Below are 24,867 nucleotides of genomic sequence, written 5' to 3' on the forward strand. Positions count from 1 at the left end.
GGACCATGAGCACATGCATATACAATACATACACACACATACTCACACACACACACACATATACACACACACACACACACACACATATATATATATAATGGATAATTCAGAACTCCAGTACCAATTAAATTATACAAATGTATAACTATAAAATGATATAAAATTGATATGTTTATATAAAACCTATTTAAATGTATAGGTTATATATATGTTTTATATAAATGTGTGTCGATTTTATATCAATTTATCCTATCCATTATCATGGCAATACTGTGTAATGCTGTGTACTATATATACTTATTTTTTCCAACTCTAAACTCAATGTTACCATTTTATTATCAAAAAATTTGCTAATCGGTATATGATTCAGCAAAAGCTACAGTGGTGCATCTACTCATGATCACACTTGAGAAATGGTTTATTAGGCATATGTCACCTAAAAGCATATTCTCTTAGAAAATCAATGGGAGGAAAATGCCACTGGTATTTTTTTTTAAATGGCCCACAAGTCCAACTTGGAGACAGAGATACTTTCAGGTTTAAATTATTTTCGCAAAAATTATTCTTTATCAAAAGCTTACTAGAGCTGGGTGAAGGTGGATCATATTGGTAATCCTAGCTTAAGAAGGCTTAAATATGAGGACTGTGGTCCAAAGCCAGTCAAAGCAGAAAAGTCTGTGAGATTTCTCTCCAATTAATGAGCAAAAAAAGTAGAGGTATGGCTAAAGTTGTATAGTGCCTAGCCTGAGTAAAAAAGCTAAGCAAGAGTGCAAGCCTCTAAATTCAAGTCCTATTACCAGCACATTAAAAAAAAAGGCATATTAGGTTGAATATTTGTATTACAACATCATGTATATAAATTATTAATTTCTAAAAATATTTACTGTCTGAGTATAGGTGAATGTGTTCCAATATGTTTATTTCATTCCATACAGATGCAAATCTGAGTAAGTAGTATCATTCAGTAATTAGCATCATGGTTACATTTTAATGCATTGAGTAAAGTTTACAAAAAATAAAGTAATTTTAGCAATTCACTAACAATTCACTCTTTTCAGAGTTGGGAATGTAACTCAGTGGTATAGAACTTGCCCAACATGCCTAAAACCCTTGGGTTTGATTTCCAGCTCTCCTCTCTTCCTTACCCTCTCTTCTCCCTGCCCCTTCCCTCTACATCTTTGTTCTCTCCCTCTTCCTACCAAACAAAATCCACTCTTCTCATTTCTGAAAAGAAGCTAACTGAACTGTTAATTATGTTAGTGACTTTCAGAACTAAATGCTTATATGTATAATCTACTCTACATATGGCTTGAATTTTCTAATATATTTTGTTAGTAAAAATAAGGTTACAAGAATAGAGTAATATATATTTAGTAGGAGTTAAAGTATTCTCGTGAAAGCTAATTTCTGAAAGCTAATTTTCTTTTCTCTTTTACTGAATAATTGAGTATAAATTACCATATAAAAGACTGTAAAACGTCAAATAAAAAGTTAATAATGCTAATTTTTAGTATTCCTATACTTTAAGTCTTGTCATTATAGTTTAATTCTTAAAATAATACAATAGGTCAAGTGTCTCCCTCTTTTTTAAGCCTGTATTATTCTACAAAATTTCTGTGAAACACTCATGAAGACTTACTGAAGTTTAAGTAAATAATAAATATTCTTATAGAATACTTCAAAGATATTTTATTTTGTGGAACCCAATGATTAACATATATCTGGCATATGCATATAGTTTGGTCTCATTTTAATTACTACCCTCATTTCCCAGTTCCCAAATGAAGAAAGCCTTCTTGCTGAAATTATCTGCTTCATTGGTATTCGAAGGATACACTGAAAAGATATTATCACTTTAGGCAAGCAATTATATCTTATTCTCTCTTGGCTAACCTCAGTAGTCTACTTTAGTCATGTTCAGAATCACAGAAAATCAAGTGATTATTATTCTACCCTAACCTTCTATGTATCATGCATCTGCCAGCCATATTAGAAATACATTCATATTGAATGTATTTATGGTAATGATATCCACCCGAATTGAAAACAAAGAAAAATATATTCCTTAAGAGTTTTATACAGGTCAGTCTTTCCTTCAGGAATGATATCTTAAAGGAAAAAAGTTAAGAGAGAAAGTGAACAATTTTCAACTAAATTGTTTTCTTTTCATATAAAATAGCCAATCTGCTAATTATTTGCTGGTTTTTAATTTAAATAACAAAAAATAGTGAACACTGTTTTCAAGGTCCAAACCTATAGAAGTAAGCTAAATTATGATTGAGCTTACCATCTTAGCAAGTATACAGATGTCTAACTTGAGTTTTATTTTACAATGATGTAAAAACCATATGTATTCAGAAGAAATCTATACTTTAAATTTTGATCTGTTCTAAGATGAGTGATATGCCATATAATACTCTAGTGATAATAGGCTATAGAAGCAAGCATAAGTCAGTCATGAGCTAATGAGTTTAAACAACTCAGATTCTACAGTGTGCTATATTGCCAAGCTTTTCATATTTGGCAGGCTAAATGTATTAAATGCATTAAAAAAAACTGACAGTTCTAGGGGGATTGACAATGACCTTGTGCTTACACCTGAGTCATGTCTCCAGACCTTTTATGGGTTGATTATTTATAAGGCAGGGTCTTGCTCTGATGGGTTGTGATTCTTCTACTTGTGCTTCTGTGTCATCGGAGATGACAAGTATGTGCCACAAGGACCAGACAGTGGTTGAGATGTGGGGGGTCTCATAAACTGAACTGGCCTCAAACTATGATTTTTCCAATCTCAGTTTCCGAAGGAACTAGGATTATAGGCTCGGGCCACTCTGCCTAGCCTTCAATTTTTGCTTAGAATATTTTTAATTAATAAGGTTTATCAAGATGTAGCCCAAACGTAAGTCAAGGTACATCACCCTGACCTTATTTTAGTTATCTGTATTTTAGCTAGCATGCAAAATGATGTGTATTACACTCTTAGGTGATTACCATCTTCCCTGAGGGCAGGTACTGCAGACCTTATTATTTCCATTTTACAGATAAGGATTCTTAGAAGATCAGAGAGAGAGAAAAATATCAGATTTGAAGTTAGAGGATCTGACCATGGATGTAGATTATGCCACTTCCCTAACTTATGCTTACAAAAAGTCCACTCTTTGCAATTTTGGGCAAAAAATGGAACTCATTAGATTTAATGATAAAAGAACCAGAAATTGAAATAAGTCAGTAATCCAGGAAGGGTTTTTTTTTTTGTTGTTAGTTATGAGGCCTGAACTTAGGGCCTGAGTGCTGTCCCTGAGCATTTTTTTTGCTCAAGGCTAGTGCTCTATCACTTTGAACCACAGTGCCACTTCCAGTTTTCTGGTGATTAATTGGAGATGAGTCTCACAGCCTTCCCTACCAGGCTGGCTTCTAACTGTGATCCTCAGATCTCAGCCTCCTGAGTTGCTGGGACTACAATATAGTTTTGAGCCACTGGTGCCTGGCTCAGGAAAGTTTTTGTACGAGCGCTGTTTCTCTGAGTACATCTCAACTTCAAAAAGAAAAAAATTTCATAAAATTCCATCAAATAAGCAAGACATGTAAACTTATAGACTCAACAAGTAGAGCAAACCCCAAAGAGTATAAATTCAAAGAAATCACTGCCAAAATACATTATGATTAAACTTCTGAAAAGTTTAAAATACATAAACTTCCGAATTTCCTCTTTTAAAAGATATTTCCATGAAGCCAGGTGCTGATGGCTCACACCTGTAATCCTAGCTACTCTGGAGGCTAAGATCTGAAGATTGTGGTTCAAAGCCCAGGCAGGAAAGTCTGTGAGACTCTTATCTCCATTTGAACGCTAGGAAACTCAAAGTGGCACTGTGGCTAAAGTGGTAGATTTCAGTTTTCTACTGTGTAATACCATGAAAAGAGTTATGGAAAAGTTAAACGATATTAATGATTTTAAGATACCTAATGATCAAATTGATGAGTTTGTCCCTTCATATCCTTGCCAGCAACAGTATCAACATTTCCTTCGATAAATACTATTTTAATTTGAATTTATTTTATTAGTGAAGCGAAACATTATCCATGTTTAGCACTTGTTTTTATTTATCTTCAAAATTACGTTTATGTCCATTGCCAATTAAAAAAATATTCTGAGTATGGTTCAAATCCAGCCCAGGAAAGAAAGCTATTGCTACATAATAAATCAATATAAAACTCAGTAATTTAAAATAATAGTAGCTTATTCTTGTTTGTTCACCTTCAGGCCAGTTGGGAATTGACTGAACTACAAAGTCTGAGACACTTATCTCCAATAAATTACCAAAAAAAGCCAGCACAGGCAGAAAAGTAGGTGAGACTCTTATTGTCAATTAGCTAGCAAAAGGCTCAAAGTGGAGGTGTAGTTCAAGTGGTAGAGCTTCAGCCTTGAGCAGAAAAAGCCAAGAAAAAGCCCCAAACCCTGAAAGGGCTAGAGGGATGGCTGAACAGCAAAGGTCCTGAATCCAAACCCCAATACTGCAGAAGAAAAGAAAAGAAAAGAAACAGAGAGAGAGAGAGAGAGAGAGAGAAAGAGAGAGAGAAAGGAAGGAAAAAAGTGAGTGTTTTCAAAAGCAACATGACTTATACAGAAATGCTGATCACATCTTCTAGTTGCAAGAGCAATTAAGAAATCAAAGGTGATTAGAGAAAAGACAACTAAAATGGTATCAGAAAAAAAAGCATACACGCTACTTTTTTCAAAGCCTTTTCTTCAAGTAACAAAGGAGATAAGAAGGAAATTTAACTATTTTTAAAGCTACTTAATGTTAGTTTTGAACTATTTTCAATAGTAAGGCAAAAATGGGAACATTTATTGAAATGAGTTTTAAAAATTATAAATATTATCTTTTAATGTTAACAGGACAAAAATTTCTCCAGAGAATTAAAAAACAATTACCATTCCATTATAATACAGAAAACTCCAAATCTGGAATTGCAGTCTATTATTCAGCGTAGAAACAAGACAGTAACAAATTGGTCATGCCCGAGAGAGGAAACACACCAGGACTATGTGTTCTTCATTAGAACAATGATGTAACTATTACATTAGAGGCACTAAAGTACTGCTGAGGAAATTTCATTAGAAGGCACAGCACACCCCTTACTGAATGTTAAAGAAGAAGGGATCTAGAAGGGATCTGGGCACCAACCATTTGGACACAAATGAATTCTAAGTGCATAGAATCTGTTTTTGTCCAAGCATTTAAAAAAGTTTAATAGTGAATGCTACCAAAACAACCTAAAGGAAAATAAGGAGCATTTTAAAAATGAATTCCCCCCCTCAATATAGTAACAAGAGTAGGAAAGCGCTAAATCCACCAAGAACAAATGGAAAACAGAAAATCTAGTGAGCTAACAACATAATGGACCTTTTCTATTATTGTACCTCTCACAGGCTTTTCCTGCCAAAGCCAAAAAAACCTCAAGGACAACAAAACACCATTTAAAACACTTTCCTTCCTCCTGTAATCCCAATGCTAACAAAATACTTATAGGAGTTGGTTTCAAATTTAGCCCTGTAATGAAATTCAAATTTTGAAAAAAAAAAAAAAAAGGCTGGCTGCCAGCTAAAAATCTGTTTCTAAAAATCAACGATAGAAAATTAAATTGAATATAATTTCAATATAATTGAAATGTTTCAAATGAGCTTTTCTTCCAATATAACCAATGAGGGTTGGCTCCCAGTAGCATCATGCTTAGTCTAACATGGTCAGCTAACTCTTCCCTAGCCTTCTAAAAAATTATTCTAGGTGTAGAGTTAACTCTTATGCTTCCATTTTAATATACAGTAGTATAATATAAGAAATCATACAGCATAATATAAGAAACAATCTGTGACACAATATTGAGAATGTCTTTTAAATGTAATGCTGTTTCTATGGTAACCCTTGCAGGTTAGTTCTTTGAAAAGACTCAGATCTCTGAGTCTGAACAAGGCTATCTTGCTATCTTTTACTCATTCTTCCTTAAAATAGTTATCCTTTACAACTTCATACACTGATTTAGTTTAAGAAAGAACCTACCTAGTTAAACACATTGAATTTATTCTTTTGATTCAGTGATTATTTCTCAAGTCTGTTGCTTAATGTCTTTTCTACTGGAATATTGTCAAAAATAATTAAAAAAATAATAGAAATAAAATTATTTTATCACTCAATGTCATGTTTTCTATTGATGTCCCCTCTTCAGTTGTCTTCTTGTTTTACTCGTGTTCTAGGTTTCTTGGTAGAAAAATTTGTGATATATTTAATATGTCACAACAATAAAATGTTTAAAAAAATTTCAGGGACAGAATTAAAATATGTAACTACTGGTCCCTCTAAAATTTTTCTGACCATGAGCACATGAATTGTGTTCAATAGGTAAACAACTATATTTCTAGAACAAAAAGCCCAAAACATTTCTTTTTTCTTTTGATCTTGAATTTTATTCTTTTTTTATTAATAAGTTTTTTAATTGTGAAAATACCGTACCCAGGGGTTACAATACATGAGTAAGGTAATAAGTATATTTCTTATCAAGCATTGTTGCCTCCTCCTTTGTTTCCCCTTAGTATCCTGGCAGATCGCCAACATGCCCCCCTTGCCCCCCCCCCCCCCCCCCCCCCGGGCCAAAGTTGTAAAGTTAGTTTTTCAACATAAAACATAATGTCTTGTACATCTCATTGTTGCAATGGGTTCTTTTTCCTTTTTGCTGACAGTACTGGGGCTTGATCTCAAGGGCTTCACTCTCATTTAGCTTTTTTGCTAAAGGTTGAAGCTTTAACACTTGATCAACACCTCCACTTCTGGCTTTTTGCTGGTTAGCTGGAGATAAGAGTCTCTTAGATTTGTCTGCCCTGGCTAAATTTGAACGTTGATCCTAGATCTCAGTATCCTGAGTAGTAAGGAGTATAGGCATAAGACAAATATGCCAGTCCAAAACATTTCCAACTGAACATCCCTAACAGATACTTGCAACTTCCAACCCAAGGTGATCACAATAACAGTTTCTCTTAAAAAGACTCATCAACAAGGAAACTATATTGCATTTCAATATACATGGCATCTAGTCCCACATTAGAATCATCAAGATGATTTCATTCGTACTCCTTTACTTAATACTTATAACAAATCTGTGAAGTAAACAAACAGTATCTCCACTTCTTAAGATGCGGCTTTGTGTGAAACAAAAGCAACAACAAAAGAGTTCTAGGGTGAAAGAAATGGGAAATGGGATTTCTTTTATCACTCAGATTGTATGGGTAGGATATATCAATTACCAAGCACGTACAAGGTTCTGAGATCCATTGTCTAGTGTTGTATGTACACATATACGTATATACTACTCATGCATGTGTGTACTGCAAGGTCTTGAACAAGGCATTTAATGAAATAACCAGAACCTTTTTAGACCTAATGTATTATAATAGGAGTTAGTCTACTCATCACCCTTTGGAAATCTTCTCTAAACCCTTCATCCCGTGGCCTGAAGACTGGATTAGAAATTTACTTGTGCTGTAGGCCTTTTTGATATCTTGTTTTTCTCTTTGTACTCTTATTTTAAAGCCCTTTGTGAAATTATAAAGAGTAAATGAATAAATTTATTTTGCAATCATATCTAAGTTGTGTTTCAGTATCCATATTGTCTATAACCAATTAAAATAGTTTTACTTGTCTGTTTTCTCTATTAAGTTATAAATTATTGAGGGTAAGAACTATTTTGGGACATACTGAGAAAGAAAAAAAAAAAATCCCATTCACAATAGCCTCAAAAGCAAACCAAATCCAAAACAAAAACCACCACAGCATAGGCTGGGAAGGTGGCCCAGTGGTAGAGCGCTTGCCTTGCATGCATGAGGCCCTGGGTTCGATTCTTCAGCACCACATAAGCAGAAAAAGCCGGAAGTGGAGCTGTGGCTCAAGTGGTAGAGGGCTAACCTTGAGCTGAAGAGCTGAGGGACAGTGCCCAGGCCCAGAGTTCAGGCCCACAACCGACAAAAAAAAAAAAAAAAAAAAAAAAACCCACCACAGCAAAAAAAAGTAGGAATAATTTTTAACCAAGGAGCTCATAGACTTTTATAATAAAAACTTATAACCATGACGAAAGTGAAGACACTAGGCTTTCTACATTTGTAGATCAGTAGAATATTGTGAAATGGCCATATTACCAAAGTAGTCTACAAATTTAATATAATTTCCATCAAAATTCTAATGACATTCTTTACATGAACAGAAAATCCTAAAATTCATGTGCTCTGCTGGACCAAAACTCAATGTTTACTAAAATGCCTTGATCTTTCATGGCTAACAGATATACTTTAGATAATTTAAAATTCTGAAACACTAAGATTTCTGTAACACTAAAGCATAGCCTTTTACAAAAAAAATTATTGACAATTTCTACTCAATTATTTAAAAATAAGTAAATAATAAATTCAATTAGTAACATTTCTTTACCAACTAAGATGAAAAAGTTGAGTCTAAGGTGAGGGCTGATATACTCTATAAAACAAAGAAGGAAAGCAGTTTAGAAAAAGGAAGTGAGATAGTTGATTGACAGTTCTTAGAAAAAGGTTAAAAATTCAAAAGGAGTGACTGCATGTGGCCCAGAACTTAAAAGCTTTTTTCTTTCCAACAGAAGAGCACTTGCAAGTAATAACAGGTTGCCATGGAGATGAGAACCTAGAGGGATCAGAGAACTGAATTTGCAGTTAAATGGGCTGGAAACAACTCTTACTACTTGGTAAAGGGAAGAGATTAAAAATATACTTGATGCCAGAGGTAATCTTGTTCACCTAGTTATTTCCCAACCCCATTAATGAACAAAGAAGTCTAAAAAAGCAAATGAAAATTCAAAGCATCCATAGATTGAACATAATTCCAGGATTTCAAACATTATCATAATCCTTCCTATTCTGGGTGATTGTACTTCTTTTCAAAGTACTTGCCAGTACTTTGAGACTAAAATTGTTTTCAAGAATAAACTGAAGTAACTGAGCAGACTCAAACTTCAGTGGAAAGACCATGACAAATGAAAAATAACAAGAGTAAGGACAGACTGAAGTAATAAAAATCTAGGTGGTAAAAATCTCTTTGTAGTCAATCATAGAATACCTTTGTGAGTGCTGTAAAGAGCTGCAAACGTCACCATGAAGAAAGTTGTGGAGTATTTGCCAGCATTAACTAAATGAGGAAAGGCCCTTTTTGTGTCACGGTATCGGCGCAGGCACTGGATGAACCGAAGCCAAGCAGGAATGCACTGAACGATGGCTCGCACACCATACGTGTATTTGTTGCAAATTTTTGTTTCTGAGAAAATTTCAAAAGAATAAAACATTAAGTCATAAATGTAACCATTAGCAAGTCTTAAAAGTCCTATATTTTAGTTTTTCCTTCTTGCAAATATCTGCATTTTCAAGCTTTTTAATCGTTGACAAGCTATTAAAAAAAAGGTAAAAAAGAGATTAGTTGGAATTTTTTTCCTCTTAGAGTTTTGAATAGCTGTCCTAGAATCACTTTCTCTTGAGTATGATAAAGCTATAAGTGAATTAGAAAATGAGCATGCTAATCAAAGGAGAATAAATTGGTTTGTTGTATAATTTAAAGCAGCTGAAAAATCTACAAGTTTAAAAGGTACTACAATTTCATTAGCTCCAAATCACTATAATACATCCAAGAAAATGTTTATATTACTCTTTTTTTTAAACCAAGAATAGTTTTACTTTTGTTGAACTCTGGTTATATAGCATGACAAACCTAAACAAGAGTTGTGATCCACTGGCATTCATTCAAAATATGTCAGCACAGGCTCTAATGTATTTTGAGACAAGATCTTGCTTTGTAGCCCAGGCTGTCCTGGAACTTCTGGATAGTCCTGCCTTAGTCTCTAAAGTTCTTGTATTACAGGTGAATGCCATCTTGTCAAGCTTATCAATAACTTTTGTTAGTCAGATGCTATAATATCTACATTAAATTGTTGTCACAAAGGCAAACTTCCTTAATAATATAATTCCAGGCATAAACTAAAGGTATGACAAAGAACTAGTAGTAAAAACAAAAGGTCTCAACCAAATAACTATTAAAAGAAATCTTTCATAAAGTACTTGATTTGAACTAAATAAATAGTACATTTGATCGTTAATATCTATATAATAGTGTAGAAAAATATTATGATGACAAATTATTGGCATTAAAGCACTGCACTATAACTACTAGAATTTTTTTTAAGTGTTAGAATCCTTTTTAAGTAAGTTGTAAAGCTCTTGGCAAACGGATGGCTAAACTCATAACATGATTTAAAAGTCAGATTTCAGAATCAGAGATTGTTAACAGAATGCCAAGCACATTTAATTAAGTTTGTAATTTTTTTTTTTTTTGGGTCCGGATGTGGGGCCTGAACTCGGCCTGGGCACTGTCCCTCAGCTTTTCAGCTCAAGGCTAGCTCTCTACCACTTGAGCCACAACGCCACTTCTGGCTTTTTTCTTTTTTACTTATGTGGTGCTGAGGAATCGAACCCAGGGCCTCATGCATGCAAGGCAAGCGCTCTACCACTGAGCCACCTTCCCAGACCAAGTTTGTAATTTTATTTGATGAATTTTCACCATGACCTTAACTTTCCCAGTTACCATTCTCAATATTTCTTGGTTTATGCTGGCAATTTAGTAGTATGAATGAAAATTCATACCCTACCTGCATTTGGCAACAGGCCAGTATTTTCATCCCATTTGAGCTCAAAACTGTAGAAGCAGATCATATATTCCAGGTCCATTAGTATCACTGACAGGCTGTTCAGCTGATCAGCTAGCCAGAAATCAGCAAAGCCTACTTTATGGAAAGGGGCTGTAAATACTCGAAACTGAAAGAAAAAAAAATCTATTTTGTGTTTGATCATTCAGCATGATTACTTTAGCTAGTAAAACAAAACTAATGAGCACCAATTACCAACAAACACAAGGACCAAGCAACAGTAGCTGGGTATAACTAAGTATAACTAAGTAAGGAAATAAAGGACAGGAATAACTACAGTTAAAAAAATAGAGGTGAGCAGACTTAAAGCCAAGAACAAAATAAAGCAAGAGTGCTGAGGATAGAACCACTGAAAGGAAGTCTAATTTAGAGTGTAAAGTACTATGATCACTTCTAGAATATCTTCCTATTGTAGCTAACTAAACACAAAGCTCTTCATTGCTTGCAAAGAAAAGCTAAGGAAGGACGATACATCATCCCACACATTATAGTCAAATAAAACTGGCTTCTGTTGCACTAATTTCTTTTTTTTTTTTTTTTTTTCATTTTGCTTATATGGTGCTGAGGAATCGAACCCAGGGCCTCAGGCATGCAAGGCAAGCGCTCTACCACTGAGCCATCTTCCTAGCCCCCCTGTTGCACTAATTTCATGATAATAATTTCACCATAAAAATCATTCTTCTGGGGCTGGGAAGGTGGTTCAGTGGTAGAGTGCTTGCTTTCCATGCATAAGGCCCTGGGTTCAATTCCTCAGCACCATATAAAGCAGAAAAAGCCAGAAGTGGCACTGTGGCTCAAGTGGTAGAGTACTAGCCTTGAGCTGAAGAGCTGAGGGACAGCGACAGACCCAGGGTTCAAGCCCCACAACTGTCCCCCCCCCAAAAAAATTCATTCTTCCCACTGTTCTGAAAACAATAATAAATGTATTAAAGTTAAATGTAATGACCACTCTTTGATGCAGTGTATTTTTCTTAGCGTTTATGTATGCTTTAACTCAATTTTTAGTATTCTAAAGGTAGGTACTATTCATATTTCCATTATAAATAAACTTATCCCTAGCTCTTTAGTGGAAATCTATTACCACTATAAACAGAAATCCTGACACTGCAGAGAAACTAAGATTAGAGAGTAATGCTATCACCAGAAATGTGTTTAAACGGTGAAGATTGCATTGATAAACCTGTGTGAAGATGGAATGAAGGCAGCTTTTATTTTCATTATATCAGACTCCATCTTATTATACAGGAGAAATGCACTGAAAGAATTTTGTCTAAGGAGTAGACTTTTGGCTAAGTGGGTATACTCAATAGACAATTTCAATCTAAGAGTCTATGAAAATTCTCCTTTTAGACTTAGTTTGTTCTTTCTATTCTTTCTCTAAATATTTTTCTGGGTGTCATCTATGAAAGTTATGTGTATTGGATCTCAGAAAGTGGTATCAGGTGTCCGCGGGACACAATGAAGGCTGAGACATTGTTTTCTGAGGCAATATATTTTGGCTCTATGCTTCAGTCCATTGATAATTCTCATACTTCTTCTGTGGGTCCAACAAGCCAAAAAGATAAGCTATCCTATTTGCAACCATAAGCTCTCGATACTGTATATGTTTTTGGTAGTGAAGGAGGGGGAATGGGTATAGTGGAATGTTAATCAATAAAGGTAAGTGAATAGATAAATGGCAAAGATGACCTTTAAATTTCTACTTTCTAGACTTGTGAATAAATGTATGTTTTCCAAAACTGACTTTTATATTCTACTAATTTGATCTATTAGATCAAAGTTAAATATTTAAAATAAAGTGACCAACAAGTGTAACCGATAAATATCAGTGTTTAAAAGTATAGTTTATTGGGCTGGGAAGGTGACTCAGTGGTAGAGTGCTTGCCTTGCATGCACGACGCCCTGGGTTCAATTCCTTAGCACCACATAAACAGTAAAAGCAGGAAGTGGGCGCTGTGGCTCAAGTGGTAGAGTGCTAGCCCAGGCCCTGAGTTCAGGCCCCACAACCAACAACAAAAAAAAGAAAATTGGCTGAGTTTAGTCACTGCAGTTTTTGCCATCAAAGCTGGGGTACCATGTGCATAGATGTAAATAGTAACCTTCTCAAATCCTACAACCCAGTAGCTTTGGTTTTATACTATTTTTTAAATGCTACACAGAAGTTTCTGAACTTACCAGCAGCTTAAGGAGCCAAAACCGAGACTTATAATAAAAAGTTTTGGTGGGGTTGATAAGAAAGAAGATCATAAATCCATAAAGGGCAAGTGGATAGACATATGTGGGGATGACACTAATTGGAGCAAAGAAGCATGCCAAAAGGCTCAGGCACCACAGTATCCCCAGGAATCCAGCAATCTGGTAAAAAATAGGAAGTAAAGAAAAAAAGAAAATTAGTTTTATTTGTATTACTACTCAGAAGTATCTTTAATAAATGAAGATAAGTAAAATGATTAGTAATAAGCCAATAATTTTAATAGATGGATTTCAGTACCTATTAAACCTACTATACAACTAAGGCAAACAATAGTCATAGGATTTTATATCTTGCTTTGATTACCTCAAAAAGATGTTGATGAGACAAATTGCTTCTTGGATTAAGTTCAAAGATGAGCACATGATTTACTCCAGCCTGTCTCCAACCATATGTGTTGATGCCCAGTAGAAAAAGGAATTCAATCAGAAGAAAGCCACCACGATAGATTCTTATCAAGGGCCATATACCTGTATCTGTTTCAAGTTTAAACACAGCTGAAAGAAAATTTATTGGTTAGTTGTAAAACCCATGATGTCACTTTTACTTTTTCATTTTCTAAGACCTAGCCCTGACATGGAATTTTTCATAAATAAAACCTATGCCTATATAATTTTGACTTGCCTCCAGATTCTTTTTGCATTTACTCTGCAGAGCAATTTTCCTCATACTTGGCTTTTAGCATGTTATTCCACTGCTTCATTAATTTCTTAGATTATTGTGAAGAATGCTGAAATGGCTTAGAATCAAAAGATCAGTTATGTCAGCTGAGGATTTCTGATATAATATAATCTCTTTGGTTGTTTTTTTTTTTACTAGTAAACTAGACATGATAATATCTAATTCACAGAATTGCTCTATTCTTCTTTCCTTCCCTTCCTTTTTTTAAAAAGAATAAAAAAGAACATATATCAAATGCCTAAACTAATATTTAGCCAATTATGAGTATTAAGCATATTCAGGTCACCTGATCAGGAAAAACTCTCAGGAGACACATTTGCTAAGATCTCAAGGAAATAGAAACAAAACCACTGGAATAGTCAGAGGACCCCAGGTGGACAAAGTACAAAGGGCCCTAGTTAACAAGGCCAAGGTCATTATGATTGGAATTTCAAGGAGGTAAAGTGGGAGAGTTTGTCAGTAGCTATATGGTACTTCTTAAAGAATTAAGCTTTTATTTTGATGTATAAGTCAGTGGAAGACTTTGAACATAATTGACATAAACCTCATTAATAATTTTAAAGGGAATAAGTATGAAAACAAGGAGATTATTAAATGGAAAACTAGATTTAGCTTTACATTCTGATTCTAAAACAAATCCCAGATACAGTACAAAAGTAAGGAAACAAAAATAACATATAAATGTCAAAGTAGCCATAATAGATTAGACATAGTAAAATCAATATACAAATTCCAATCATGTTTATGTCCACCAGCAATAAAGTATCTTAAAATGAAATTAAGAAAACAGCATTATAAATAAGAAAATGTCTACGAGTAACTTTAACCCAAAAAGTAAAAAGAGCTGTACAATGAAAACTACAAAATATTGCTTAAAAACTTAAAGTAAACTTGAACATATAAAAAGAATTCCAGCTGGGCGCTGGTGGCTCATGCCTATAATCCTTGCTACTTAGGAGGCTGAGATCTGAGGATCATGGTTCAAAGTCAGCCTGGGCAGGAAAGTCAGTGAGACTCTTATCTCCAATTAACCACCAGAAAACCGGAAGTGGTCCTGTGGCTCAAGTTTAGAATGGCAGGTAGCCTAGAGCTAAATAGCTGAGGGACAGTGCCCAGGCCCACATTCAAGCCCCTTGACTGACAAAAAAAATAGAAGTTCCATATTATTAGATTAGAAGACTGATATCAGAATAGCAATACAACTTAAATTAGTATACAGATGTAAGGGCACCCATACCAAAATTTAGATAGCCCTTTTACTTTGGGAGAAATGGAAAAAGTTGACCTTGAGTTCATACAATATTGTGGGAGATCCCAAAAAGCTAAAACAATATTAAAAAGAACACAGCCAGGGAACTCTTATTTCTAAATTTTAAACCTTACTATAAACGTACAGTAATCAAAACAGTGTGGCACTGACATAAAAACAGACATACAGCTGGTGCTGCTGGTATTTCACTCTGTAATCCTAGCTACTCAGGAGGTTGAGATCTGACAATCACAGTTTGAAGCCAGCCTAGGTGGGAAAGTCTGTGAGACTGTTATCTCCAATAAACTACTCAGAAAAAAAGCCAGCAGTGGCATTGTGGCTCAAGTGGTAGAGCGCTAGTCTTTAGCAAAAGCTGCTCAGGGGCAGTACCTAGGCCCAGAGGTTCAAGCTCCAGGATCAGGGGAAAAAAAAAAAAAGACAGAAAAATGTACTGAAAAAATACAAGAAACAAGCTGGGCACCGGTGGCTCATGCCTGTAATCCTAGCTACTCAGGAGGCTGAGATCTGATGATTGCGGTTCAAAGCCAGCCCAGGCAGGAAAGTCCGTGAGACTCTTATCTCCAATAAAACCACTAGAAAACTGGAAGTAGTGCTGTGGCTCAAGCAATAGAGCACTCACGTCAAAAACGAGCTTAACAATGTCGGTGTGGGGGGGGGGAGGGGGGGAAGGATTGGGTGGGGGGGGAGGGGGGAGGCTGGGAAGGGAGGTGAAGGGTAAACAAAGGAGGAGGCTGCAATGCTTGGTAAGAAATGTATGCATTATCCTGCCCATGTAATTGTAACCCCTCTGTACAGTATGTTCTCAAATAAAATAAAATTAAAAAAAAAAAAAAATAGAGCACTCGCCTTGAGATGAAGAGCACAAGGACAGTGCCCAAGCCCAGAGTTCAAGCTCCACGACAAAAAAAAAAAAAAACAAAAAAAAAAAAACACTGAAAGAAATCTATACATCTATGGCCAGCTGACTTTCAAAATAGTGAGCAAAGATTCCACAGAAAAGCAAATTCTTTAGCTAGTACTTTGACAGTTGGCTATTCATATCATGTACAAAAACTGGTTCAAAACTGATGGTCACGTTCTCTCTCTGCTCTTTTCTAGCTTTTTCTCAGCTCTTTCCTTCTCTTCTCTTTCCCAGCTCTCTTCTCTTTCCTAGCTCTCTCTTTCCCACCTTTCCCACACTCTCTCTCTGCTCTTTTCTAGCTCTTTCTCAGCTCTTTCCTTCTCTTCTCTTTCCCAGCTCCCTTCTCTTTTCTAGTTCTCTCTGCTCTTTTCTAGCTCTTTCTCAGCTCTTTCCTTCCCTTCTCTTTCCCAGCTCTCTCTCTTTCCCAGGCCTTTCCCCACCACGTGGACCAACATGGCCTGGTGTCAGCCGGAACGATGAATAAACCTACCCCTTACTTGAAAAAAAACCCAAAAACTGATGGTCACATATGAGCTAATGCTATAAACCTCTTAGAAAAAACAAAAAGGCAGATTTTCAGTCTTCAATTTGGCTATGGCTGTACATATGACACTAAAAAGATGTGCAAAAGAAGAAGCAGGTGATTTGATTTCATAAAAATGAAACTCTTGTAGATAAATGGACTGTTACAAGCAAGTAAAAACATACTGAGCAGCCTAAAAGCCCTGCACTTGGAAAGCTGAGGTAGGAGAATCACAGTTTTATATCAGCCTGGCTTACATGGTAAGACTATGTCTCAAAATAAAACAAAGCAAAACATGACTTATAGAATTAGAGAATATTTGTAAACTACCTATTTAACAACAGCTTAATATTCAGAATAATTAGAGAATTTAATAACAAGACAACTCAATGAAAACATGAGCACAAGATTTGGATAGACATTTGTCCAAAGAAAAAATGCAAATGATCAGTAAGCTCATGAAAAGATGCTTAAAATGACTAGTCATTAGGAAAACACAAATTAAAATAACAAGCTATCACATCATACTTATTTGAATGGCATACAAATTTGTGAGACATTAATTCTTAGCTTTTGATAATTTTTTATAGTTTTTAAACAAGCATCTTTTTATCACATTTGCTTGCACCTAAATGGCCTTATATTGTCTTTTCACCAATTTATTCATTTACTTAAAGTCAATTATTATTTTTCTTTGTATTTTACAGTTCTCAAAACAATGAGATAGAAAAAATAACATGATAGAGAAAGCCTGTGCTTTGGAATTAAATTCTATAGCCTAGATATCAAATCCTAGTAAACCAAATGATGTATTTTTTTCTAAAACTCACTTTCCTTATTGGTCAATGGGGTTAACATCTATTCTCATTAATTTGTTAATAAGATCAAAAGTAAGAACATTTGCTGGGCGTCAGTGGCTCATACCTGTATAATCCTAGCTATTCAAGATGCTGAGATCTGAGGATCAAAGTTTAAACCTGCCCATGCAGTAGAGACTCCAATCTTCAATTAACCACCAAAAATCAAAAGCGGAGCTGTAGCTCAAGTAATAAGAATGCTAACTTAGTTAAAGACACACAGAAACAGCACCAGGGCCCTGAGTTCAAACCTCAGGACTGGTAGCACAAAACCCCCCAAGCCCCAAACAAAACAAACAAAACCCCCAAACAAAAACCAAAAAAAAACCTCTGAGAGGTAGAAATGTAGGAAATTTTAAGGAATTAAGTCCTGACACATAATGAACATAAATGAACCCTGAAAACATTAGGCTAATTGAAGAAAGCCATACAAAAAGTGCCTCATATTGAATGACTTTGGTTATAAGAAATATCCAGAATAGGAAATTTCATAGAAACAAAAAGTCTCACTTCCAGCCAGGCACTGGTGGCTCTCGCCTGTAATCCTAGCTACTCTGGAGGCTGAGATCTGAGGATCATGGTTCAAAGCCAGCCCGAGCAAGAAAGTCCAGGCCCAAAGTTCAAGACACACAACTGACAAAATAAATAAATAAAATAAAAACAAAAATTCTGCCTCTGCCCCCCCAAGAAGCCTATCTTAAAAGTTAAAAAAATGAGTCTTTTGTATACAGTACCAAGTTTCTGAACCAGTTTTCTTTAAAAGAACTTTTACAAAATTTAAAAAGGAATACACATATGAGAAAAGGCCTTCAAATACTATGACGGATATAAAAAGCCTCTTCTCAGTCCAAGTCCCTTCTCTGGAGGATACCAAGCTAACAATTTTATCTATTATCTTTTAACAATTCTTCAAGTACAAAGAACTACTGGGAGTATGCTATGCATGTTCTAAAGCCTGATTTTTAAAAAACAAAAAGTATCTCAGAAGTGTCATTTTTCCAGATTAGCACACAAATAGCTGTTATTTCCTAATGTAAAGTTTTAATTTGTGCTGTGTAATAAAGAAATATGGATAAATTATACCTATACATTATCATAAGTAATGATAAAAGTGATATAGAGCTCAAGATAGGGAATACAGCACATTAACTGTATACCAGTGGCCCACTTCATATCCTACTTTCAATTGCTATCCATCTCCCCAAAAGGAACATTTTTATCTTTAACAAAATCTTACTCACTTGAATTCTATATAAATGGACTCATAAAATTTGTACTTTTGAATGTGTACTTATGAAAATGTGTGCAACCTTTTTTTAAATCAACGTTTGTTTATAAGACTCATACATGTTCTTCAATGAAGTTGTATTTCATTCTCCACAGTATTATATATTATTTCACCGGGTTCAAAGTAGTTAATTTATTTATTCTTTTGTCTATGAATATTTGGATTGTTTCAAATTTTGCAATAATCACAAACAGCACTGCTACTAAAATTCTCATTCATGCCTTCTGGTGGATAGGATTGGGCAGGGTAGTGGCTCAAATAGGAGAGTGTGAGAGTCTAGGCTTTTCACCAATAAATTTTTAAAATTTATCTCACACAAAAAAAAGAAAAGAAAAGAAGAACTTCCCATTGATACAGCTGGATCTAAACTTAATGTGTTCAGATTTGGAAAGCATGTCAAACAAAAGTGCTCCCTAAAGTGCTGTACCCCATTTTACTTCTACCTTTCCATCCATTTTAATATTTACATGGCATTCTGTTGTATCAGGGCAATTAAAAATATATGTGCATATATATGCACATATCTAAGTACAAGGATATCTGCAGAAATAAAGTTGCTTAGAGATATTTAAAATTTATATGTATATTCTTAAATTATTTTCAAAAAAGCTTGCAACCATATTCTTACCACTAGTTTGTGTAAGTGCCTATATCACACCCTTATATTGATTGTAAATGGCCAAAGACAGTGAAATATAGTGTATATCAAAGAATCTCTAGTAAGATACACAAGTTAAAAAAATCTTTCATCTTTATGAAATTAAATTATGGAATACATGATTTTTCAGACAAATTACTAAACATTGGGTCTTGTCTCCTGAGAAACCAAAGCAATTACACACATAATTTTTATGTTAATGCTAAAAAAAAATCATGCTTGAACATGTATTACTACTACTGCACTCTTCCTCACTCTCAACACTGAGGCCCTGCTGGGAGATAAGTAAGGGTAGTCAGCTGGGTTTAACTGTGCTTACCCTCCCTCCTCAAGAACACACACAAAGATCAAACAAAAAAAGGTTCTGAGGTAAGAAAACCCCATGCATAACATTAAACACATAAATCACATACATAAAAAAACCCACCAAAGTGTATCACAAAAGTCTTTACTAAACAAAACCCTCTTTATCCTAAATTTTAAAAAAGACTTTTTTATTAATTTGCATGAAAATAAAGTTTATATTTTTCTGATGTCTTTTTTAAATGAAAGTGATGATGGTCATACTACCACATTTGTCTTGGAAATCAAAGAATGCCACCCACAAATGAGCAAGAGAGTGCTTTAGATAATACCTGTTTGACTCTAGGTAAATTTACTACCTTACTTTCACAACCCATTCCTTCCTCCTAAATCTCACTGGTATCCTAGGCTAACTAGATTTCTCCCATCCAAGTACTAACCAGGCCCGACCCTGCTTAGCTTCCGAGATCAGATGAGATCGGGCACGTTCAGGGTGGTATGGCCATAGACAGGCTAACTAGATTTCTTTGCTCATCTGTTTCCTTTTCAGAGAATACCTTTCATTCCACTAATACCTAGCTCAAACACCATGTCTTCCATCAAGTTTTCCCTGATAGTCTTATTTAAAAGCAAACAGTTGCAGCTGGGCACCGGTGGCTCGTGCCTGTAATCCTAGCTCCTCAGGAAGCTGAGATCTGAGGACCACAGTTTGGAGCCAGCCCAGGTACAAAAGCCTGTGAGGCTCTTATCTCCAATAAACTACTCAGAAAAAGCTGGAAGTGATGCTGCAGCTCAAGTGGTAGAGCACAAACCATGAGCACAAGAGGTTCAAGGATAGCACTTAGGCCCTGAGTTCAAGCTCCTAGACAGGCAAAAAAAAAAAAAAAAAAAGTGCTGTTATTCCTATTCCTTTGAACTGGTTAGAACATTTAATACCTTCTACCTCAAAATGTATTATAATTATTGTGTTAATCTTCCTAACATAATGAACTTTATAAGGAAAGAAGTTTTCTATGTTAATGCTCAGCAGCTAGCTCGATAATGTAGGTCTAGCTTTGTGCTATAGTATTTCTATGTATTTTATATCAGTACACTGTGTTTATCCTAGATTATCCTAATATCCTAGCTAGATTAATATCTGATCATGGAGTACATATAACAATGTTACATCATAAGCTTAGGGTACTTAATTTTTAATAACTCATGGGAAGGAGAACTGTAACAACACAAAAACATACTTGTTGATAGGTAAAGTTCATATACTTTCTAAATGCTATTACATCTTGGGTTATAGTTTCAAAATACATAACTGGAAGCGTTAAAACATTTATGAAGTGTAATGAGTTGTGCAAATTATTTCTTGAACATCTGTTATATATAGTTGGCCCTGTTAAGGAACATGAAATATAAAACAATACATACTATCGAAGGCAATGTAATAGTGATCTTAACTACCAGGCATTCATTTTGATTACATTCAAAGTCTAAAACAGAATATACACATTTCTAAATCATATTCCTTTGCAGAATGAACAGTTTAATTTTATAATAAATTATTACACAGTTGTAATTATAATCATATGGACTCTTGAAGGATACTATGATTACTGGCCCTCAAGTTGAAAGTATTTGCCTGGAGGAAACTGAGATTTTAGATATTATTTGTTTTTCTGTTTCTGTTTTGCAATTTTTGCTATTTGTGTTTTCTTCCTATCATTTAACTTTATTGTTCTTCTTTTCTATCTATTTAAATGTCCCAAATTTTTTCTGAGTTCTTGTGTTCCATTCAGTGTACTGGAAATATACTAGCGAACAGAAGAGACAAAAGCTTAAGCATCAAAGAGTTTACATTTTAGTGGGAAAACAGAGATAAATATGTAATATATTTTAATTATAAGCACTAAAGGGACAGAATAAATTATTTCTGGGTAGGCTAGGAATGTAGCTTAGTGGCAGAGTGCTTGCCTAGCATGCATGAAGCCCTGGATTCAATTCTTCAGTACCACACAAGCAGAAAAAGCCAGAAGTGGCACTGTGGCTCAAGTGGTAGAGTGTTAGCCTTGAGCAAAAGAAGCTCAGGAACAGCGCCCAGGCCCTAAGTTCAAGCCTCAAGACTGGCAAAAAAAATAAAAAAAAAAATTAGGGTTGGGTTTAGGGTGATTAGAAAGGTCTACTGAAAAGGGAACCAAAATGAATGGATAAAGTAAGCTATGTACAGAGCTTGGGAAAGATACATTAGGCCACTGCAAGTCCCTTAGATGAGAAAGAACTTAGAATTTTCAAAGAACAGTAGGTAAAACACAGTGAGTGTAGGGGAGGATGACAGGATATATAGTAAGAAAGGTCCATGGGGACAATATTCTATTGTATCTTATAGGCCACTGTAAAATGTTTGGATTTTATTGTAAGAGAAACTGGGAATGGATTTCAAATAGAAGAGTGACATGATCTACATAAAACAAACAAAACACCATAGGTTTATGTTGTATAGGAGGTTAACAGTGGATTCAAGGAAACAAGCTCAGAAAAAAATGTTGTGTAGATAAGGACCATACTGGTAGAAGTAGTGAGAAGCAGTTAGATTTAGATAATTTGAAGACAGAGCAACAGGATTTGCTGATGGATTAGTGATGAATAATGTTTTAGATTGAATCTTAAATGTTCCCCCAAAGGTCATGTGTTAAAAACTGTTCTCAGATGATGGCTCTATTAGCATATTAGGAACTTTAGCAGGAAGTAGGTCTAGTTGGAGAAGTAGGTTACTGGGGATATGGTATATTGTGAGACAAACCCCTTCCTAATTTTCTCCCAGCCACCATGACCTTGGCTCCGCCACTTGCTTCCCACCACATTGTTCTGACCAGGACCAAAATGACAGGGCCAAACCATGGGCTGAAATTGTGAGTCAAAATAAACATTTCCTCCTTTTGATTTTTTTTGTCGAGAGTGGGGCTTTAACTTTGGGCCTGGGCTCTTCAGCTCAAGGCTAGCACTCTATCATTTGAGCCACAGCAGCACTTCTGGTTTTCTGGTGGTTAAATGGAGATAAGAGTTTCATGGACTTTCCTGCCCTGGCTGGATTTGAACCTTGACCTCAGATCTCAACCTCCTGAGTAGCTAGAATTACATGTGTGAGCCACTGGCACCTAACTAACATTTCCTCCTTTTGCACTGCTAATCTCAGATATTCTGCCACTGTAATGGAAATTTGACTAACACGAGGGAAAACTAAAAGGTTTCAGCCTAAGAAACCAGGTAACAAGTGATGCCACAGAAAAGAAAAGCCTGCTTAGGGACAGAAAATCAAGAGTTCTTTTTTCCTATGTAAGTGTGAGGTGCCTATGAAATAGTCATGCAGCTAATTAGTCCTTAACATGTAAATGGTATTTACAGCAATAGGCTCAAGTAAGACTACCTCAGTAGGAAATGAGTAATAGTAGAAATGTAAGGATTTAATCTAATGGGATGCCCCAATATGTCAATATTACAAAGAAGAGTATAGCTAGTGAAAGACACTGGGAAAGATCCACAAGTAAAATTTAGTAGGAAAGCCTACCTAAGAAAATATTTCAAGAAGCAGTGATAAACAATGTAAAATGCTATTGAGGGGTTTGGTAAAATTCTTTAGATAAATTTAGTAAGACTACACTTTCCTTACTATTTCATTATTTCTTAGTATTGAGACTACTATTGCTTAAGAGCAAGCAACCTTTTCTACTATCTAATTTTTTAACTTGATTACATAAACAAGTTTCTTAAAACTATATACCAAAGCAATCATAAATAGTTCTGGAGAAGACTGAGGATCTCCAATAAGCAAAGTGAGTTTTGGTGAATAAATTGCCTAAGGTTTATTGCTCTTCATCTATGATTAAGAAGGCTAAAATTCTGGAACCCAAAGAAGTCTGAAGAAACTGAAACTAAAACTAAAAAAATGATGAAGAAGCTGCGCATCATTGGCTCTTGTCTTTAATCCTAGCTACTCAGTAGGCTGAGACTTGAGGATTGTGGTTCAAAGCCCACCAGGGCAGACAAGTCTATGAGACTCATTATCTCCAATAAACCACCAGAAAACCAAAGTGGCCCTGTGGCTCAAGTGGAAGAGTGCTTGCCTTGAGCTGAAGAGGTGAGGGACAGTGCCCAGGCCCAGAGTTCAAGCCCAATAACCAACAACAACAAAAAAAGATGATTAAGAGGTCAATGATTAAAAGTGTAACTATACCCAAAGGCAAAAGAGAAAATAGCTGGGTGCTAGTGGCTTATGCCTGTAATCCCAGCTACTCAAGGAGGCTGAGATCTGAGGATCATGGTTCAAAGCCAGCCCAGCCAGGAAACTCCATGGAACTTTTATCTTAAAAAACTACTCAGAAAAAGCCAGAAGTGAAACTGTGGCTCAAGTTTAGAGCACTAGCCTTAAACAAAAAGAAGCTCAAGGATAGAGCCCAAGCCCTGAGGTCAAGCCCCAGAACTGGTACAAAAACAAAACAAATAAGAGACAAATAACCAATCTCCAAAGAAAAAAAATTAGCCTTGACAAACTTCTTTCACTATTTTTGGTATAAGAATACTTGATTTTTTGGGTGGGCAGGGCCAGTCCTGAGGCTTTAAATCAAGGCCTGGGCACTGTCCCTGAGATTCTTTTGCTCAAGGCAAGCATTCTACCACTTGAGCCACACTGCCATTTCTGGCTTTTTCTGTTTATGTGGTACTGAGAAATTGAATCCAGGGCTTCATGCATGCTAGGCAAGCACTCTACCCCCTAAGCCACATTCCCAGCCCCGAATGCTTCATTTATTTATTTATTTTTTTATACAGGGGCAGAATATGACACAGGCATATTAATTTGGATAAATTATTTCAAACTTTAAACTACTTACCTGCAAGCACAAGGGTAATATTTAGTACAATGAATATTCCACAAAATAGGCCAACCCTAAAAGTAGTCCATGCTGGTGCAGGCTGTGGACCAAAAAACAGCATTTTGAGTATAAGACGATATCAAATAACATTTAGCATATGCTGTAACAAGCAGTAAAGTTTCATAATTTATAAAAATAGCTGGTGGGAGAAAAAATGGGGCTGAATATAGTCAAAATACACAATTTGCAACTATGAAAACAGAACAAGAAAACCTCCTGGGAATGCTGTTTTAAAGAGAAGGGGAAGAAAGTATGATATGTGAAATTGAAATACAGTGTAAACTGTATAAAGATGTAACAATGAATTCCTCCCCTATATAACTAAGCCAATAAAAATAAATACAAAAGGAACCTATGAAACCTTAAGTGTTTTATGATCCATTTTTCTCTCTCTTTTTTTTTTGGTGACAGGGTCTTGTTTATGTCTATATAGTCCAGGCTGTTTATGTAGT

At 35.3% G+C, this 24,867-nt stretch overlaps 1 protein-coding gene across 1 annotated transcript in view; it reads right to left on the bottom strand.

Moving 5' to 3' along the window:
• Positions 1-24,867, bottom strand: part of Xpr1 (xenotropic and polytropic retrovirus receptor 1) — a 125,138-nt gene that overhangs the window by 17,483 nt on the left and 82,788 nt on the right. Inside the window, exons 7-11 of the mRNA XM_042674554.1 lie at positions 24,374-24,455; positions 13,322-13,512; positions 12,940-13,119; positions 10,708-10,873; positions 9,132-9,326 (exon numbers count right to left, since the gene is read on the bottom strand). Coding sequence (XP_042530488.1) covers positions 9,132-9,326; positions 10,708-10,873; positions 12,940-13,119; positions 13,322-13,512; positions 24,374-24,455 — 814 coding nt within the window. The remainder of the gene's footprint in view (positions 1-9,131; positions 9,327-10,707; positions 10,874-12,939; positions 13,120-13,321; positions 13,513-24,373; positions 24,456-24,867) is intronic.

Source organism: Dipodomys spectabilis, unplaced genomic scaffold, assembly GCF_019054845.1.
Source record: "Dipodomys spectabilis isolate Male_0828 unplaced genomic scaffold, ASM1905484v1 ptg000019l, whole genome shotgun sequence".
NCBI lineage: Eukaryota > Metazoa > Chordata > Mammalia > Rodentia > Heteromyidae > Dipodomys > Dipodomys spectabilis.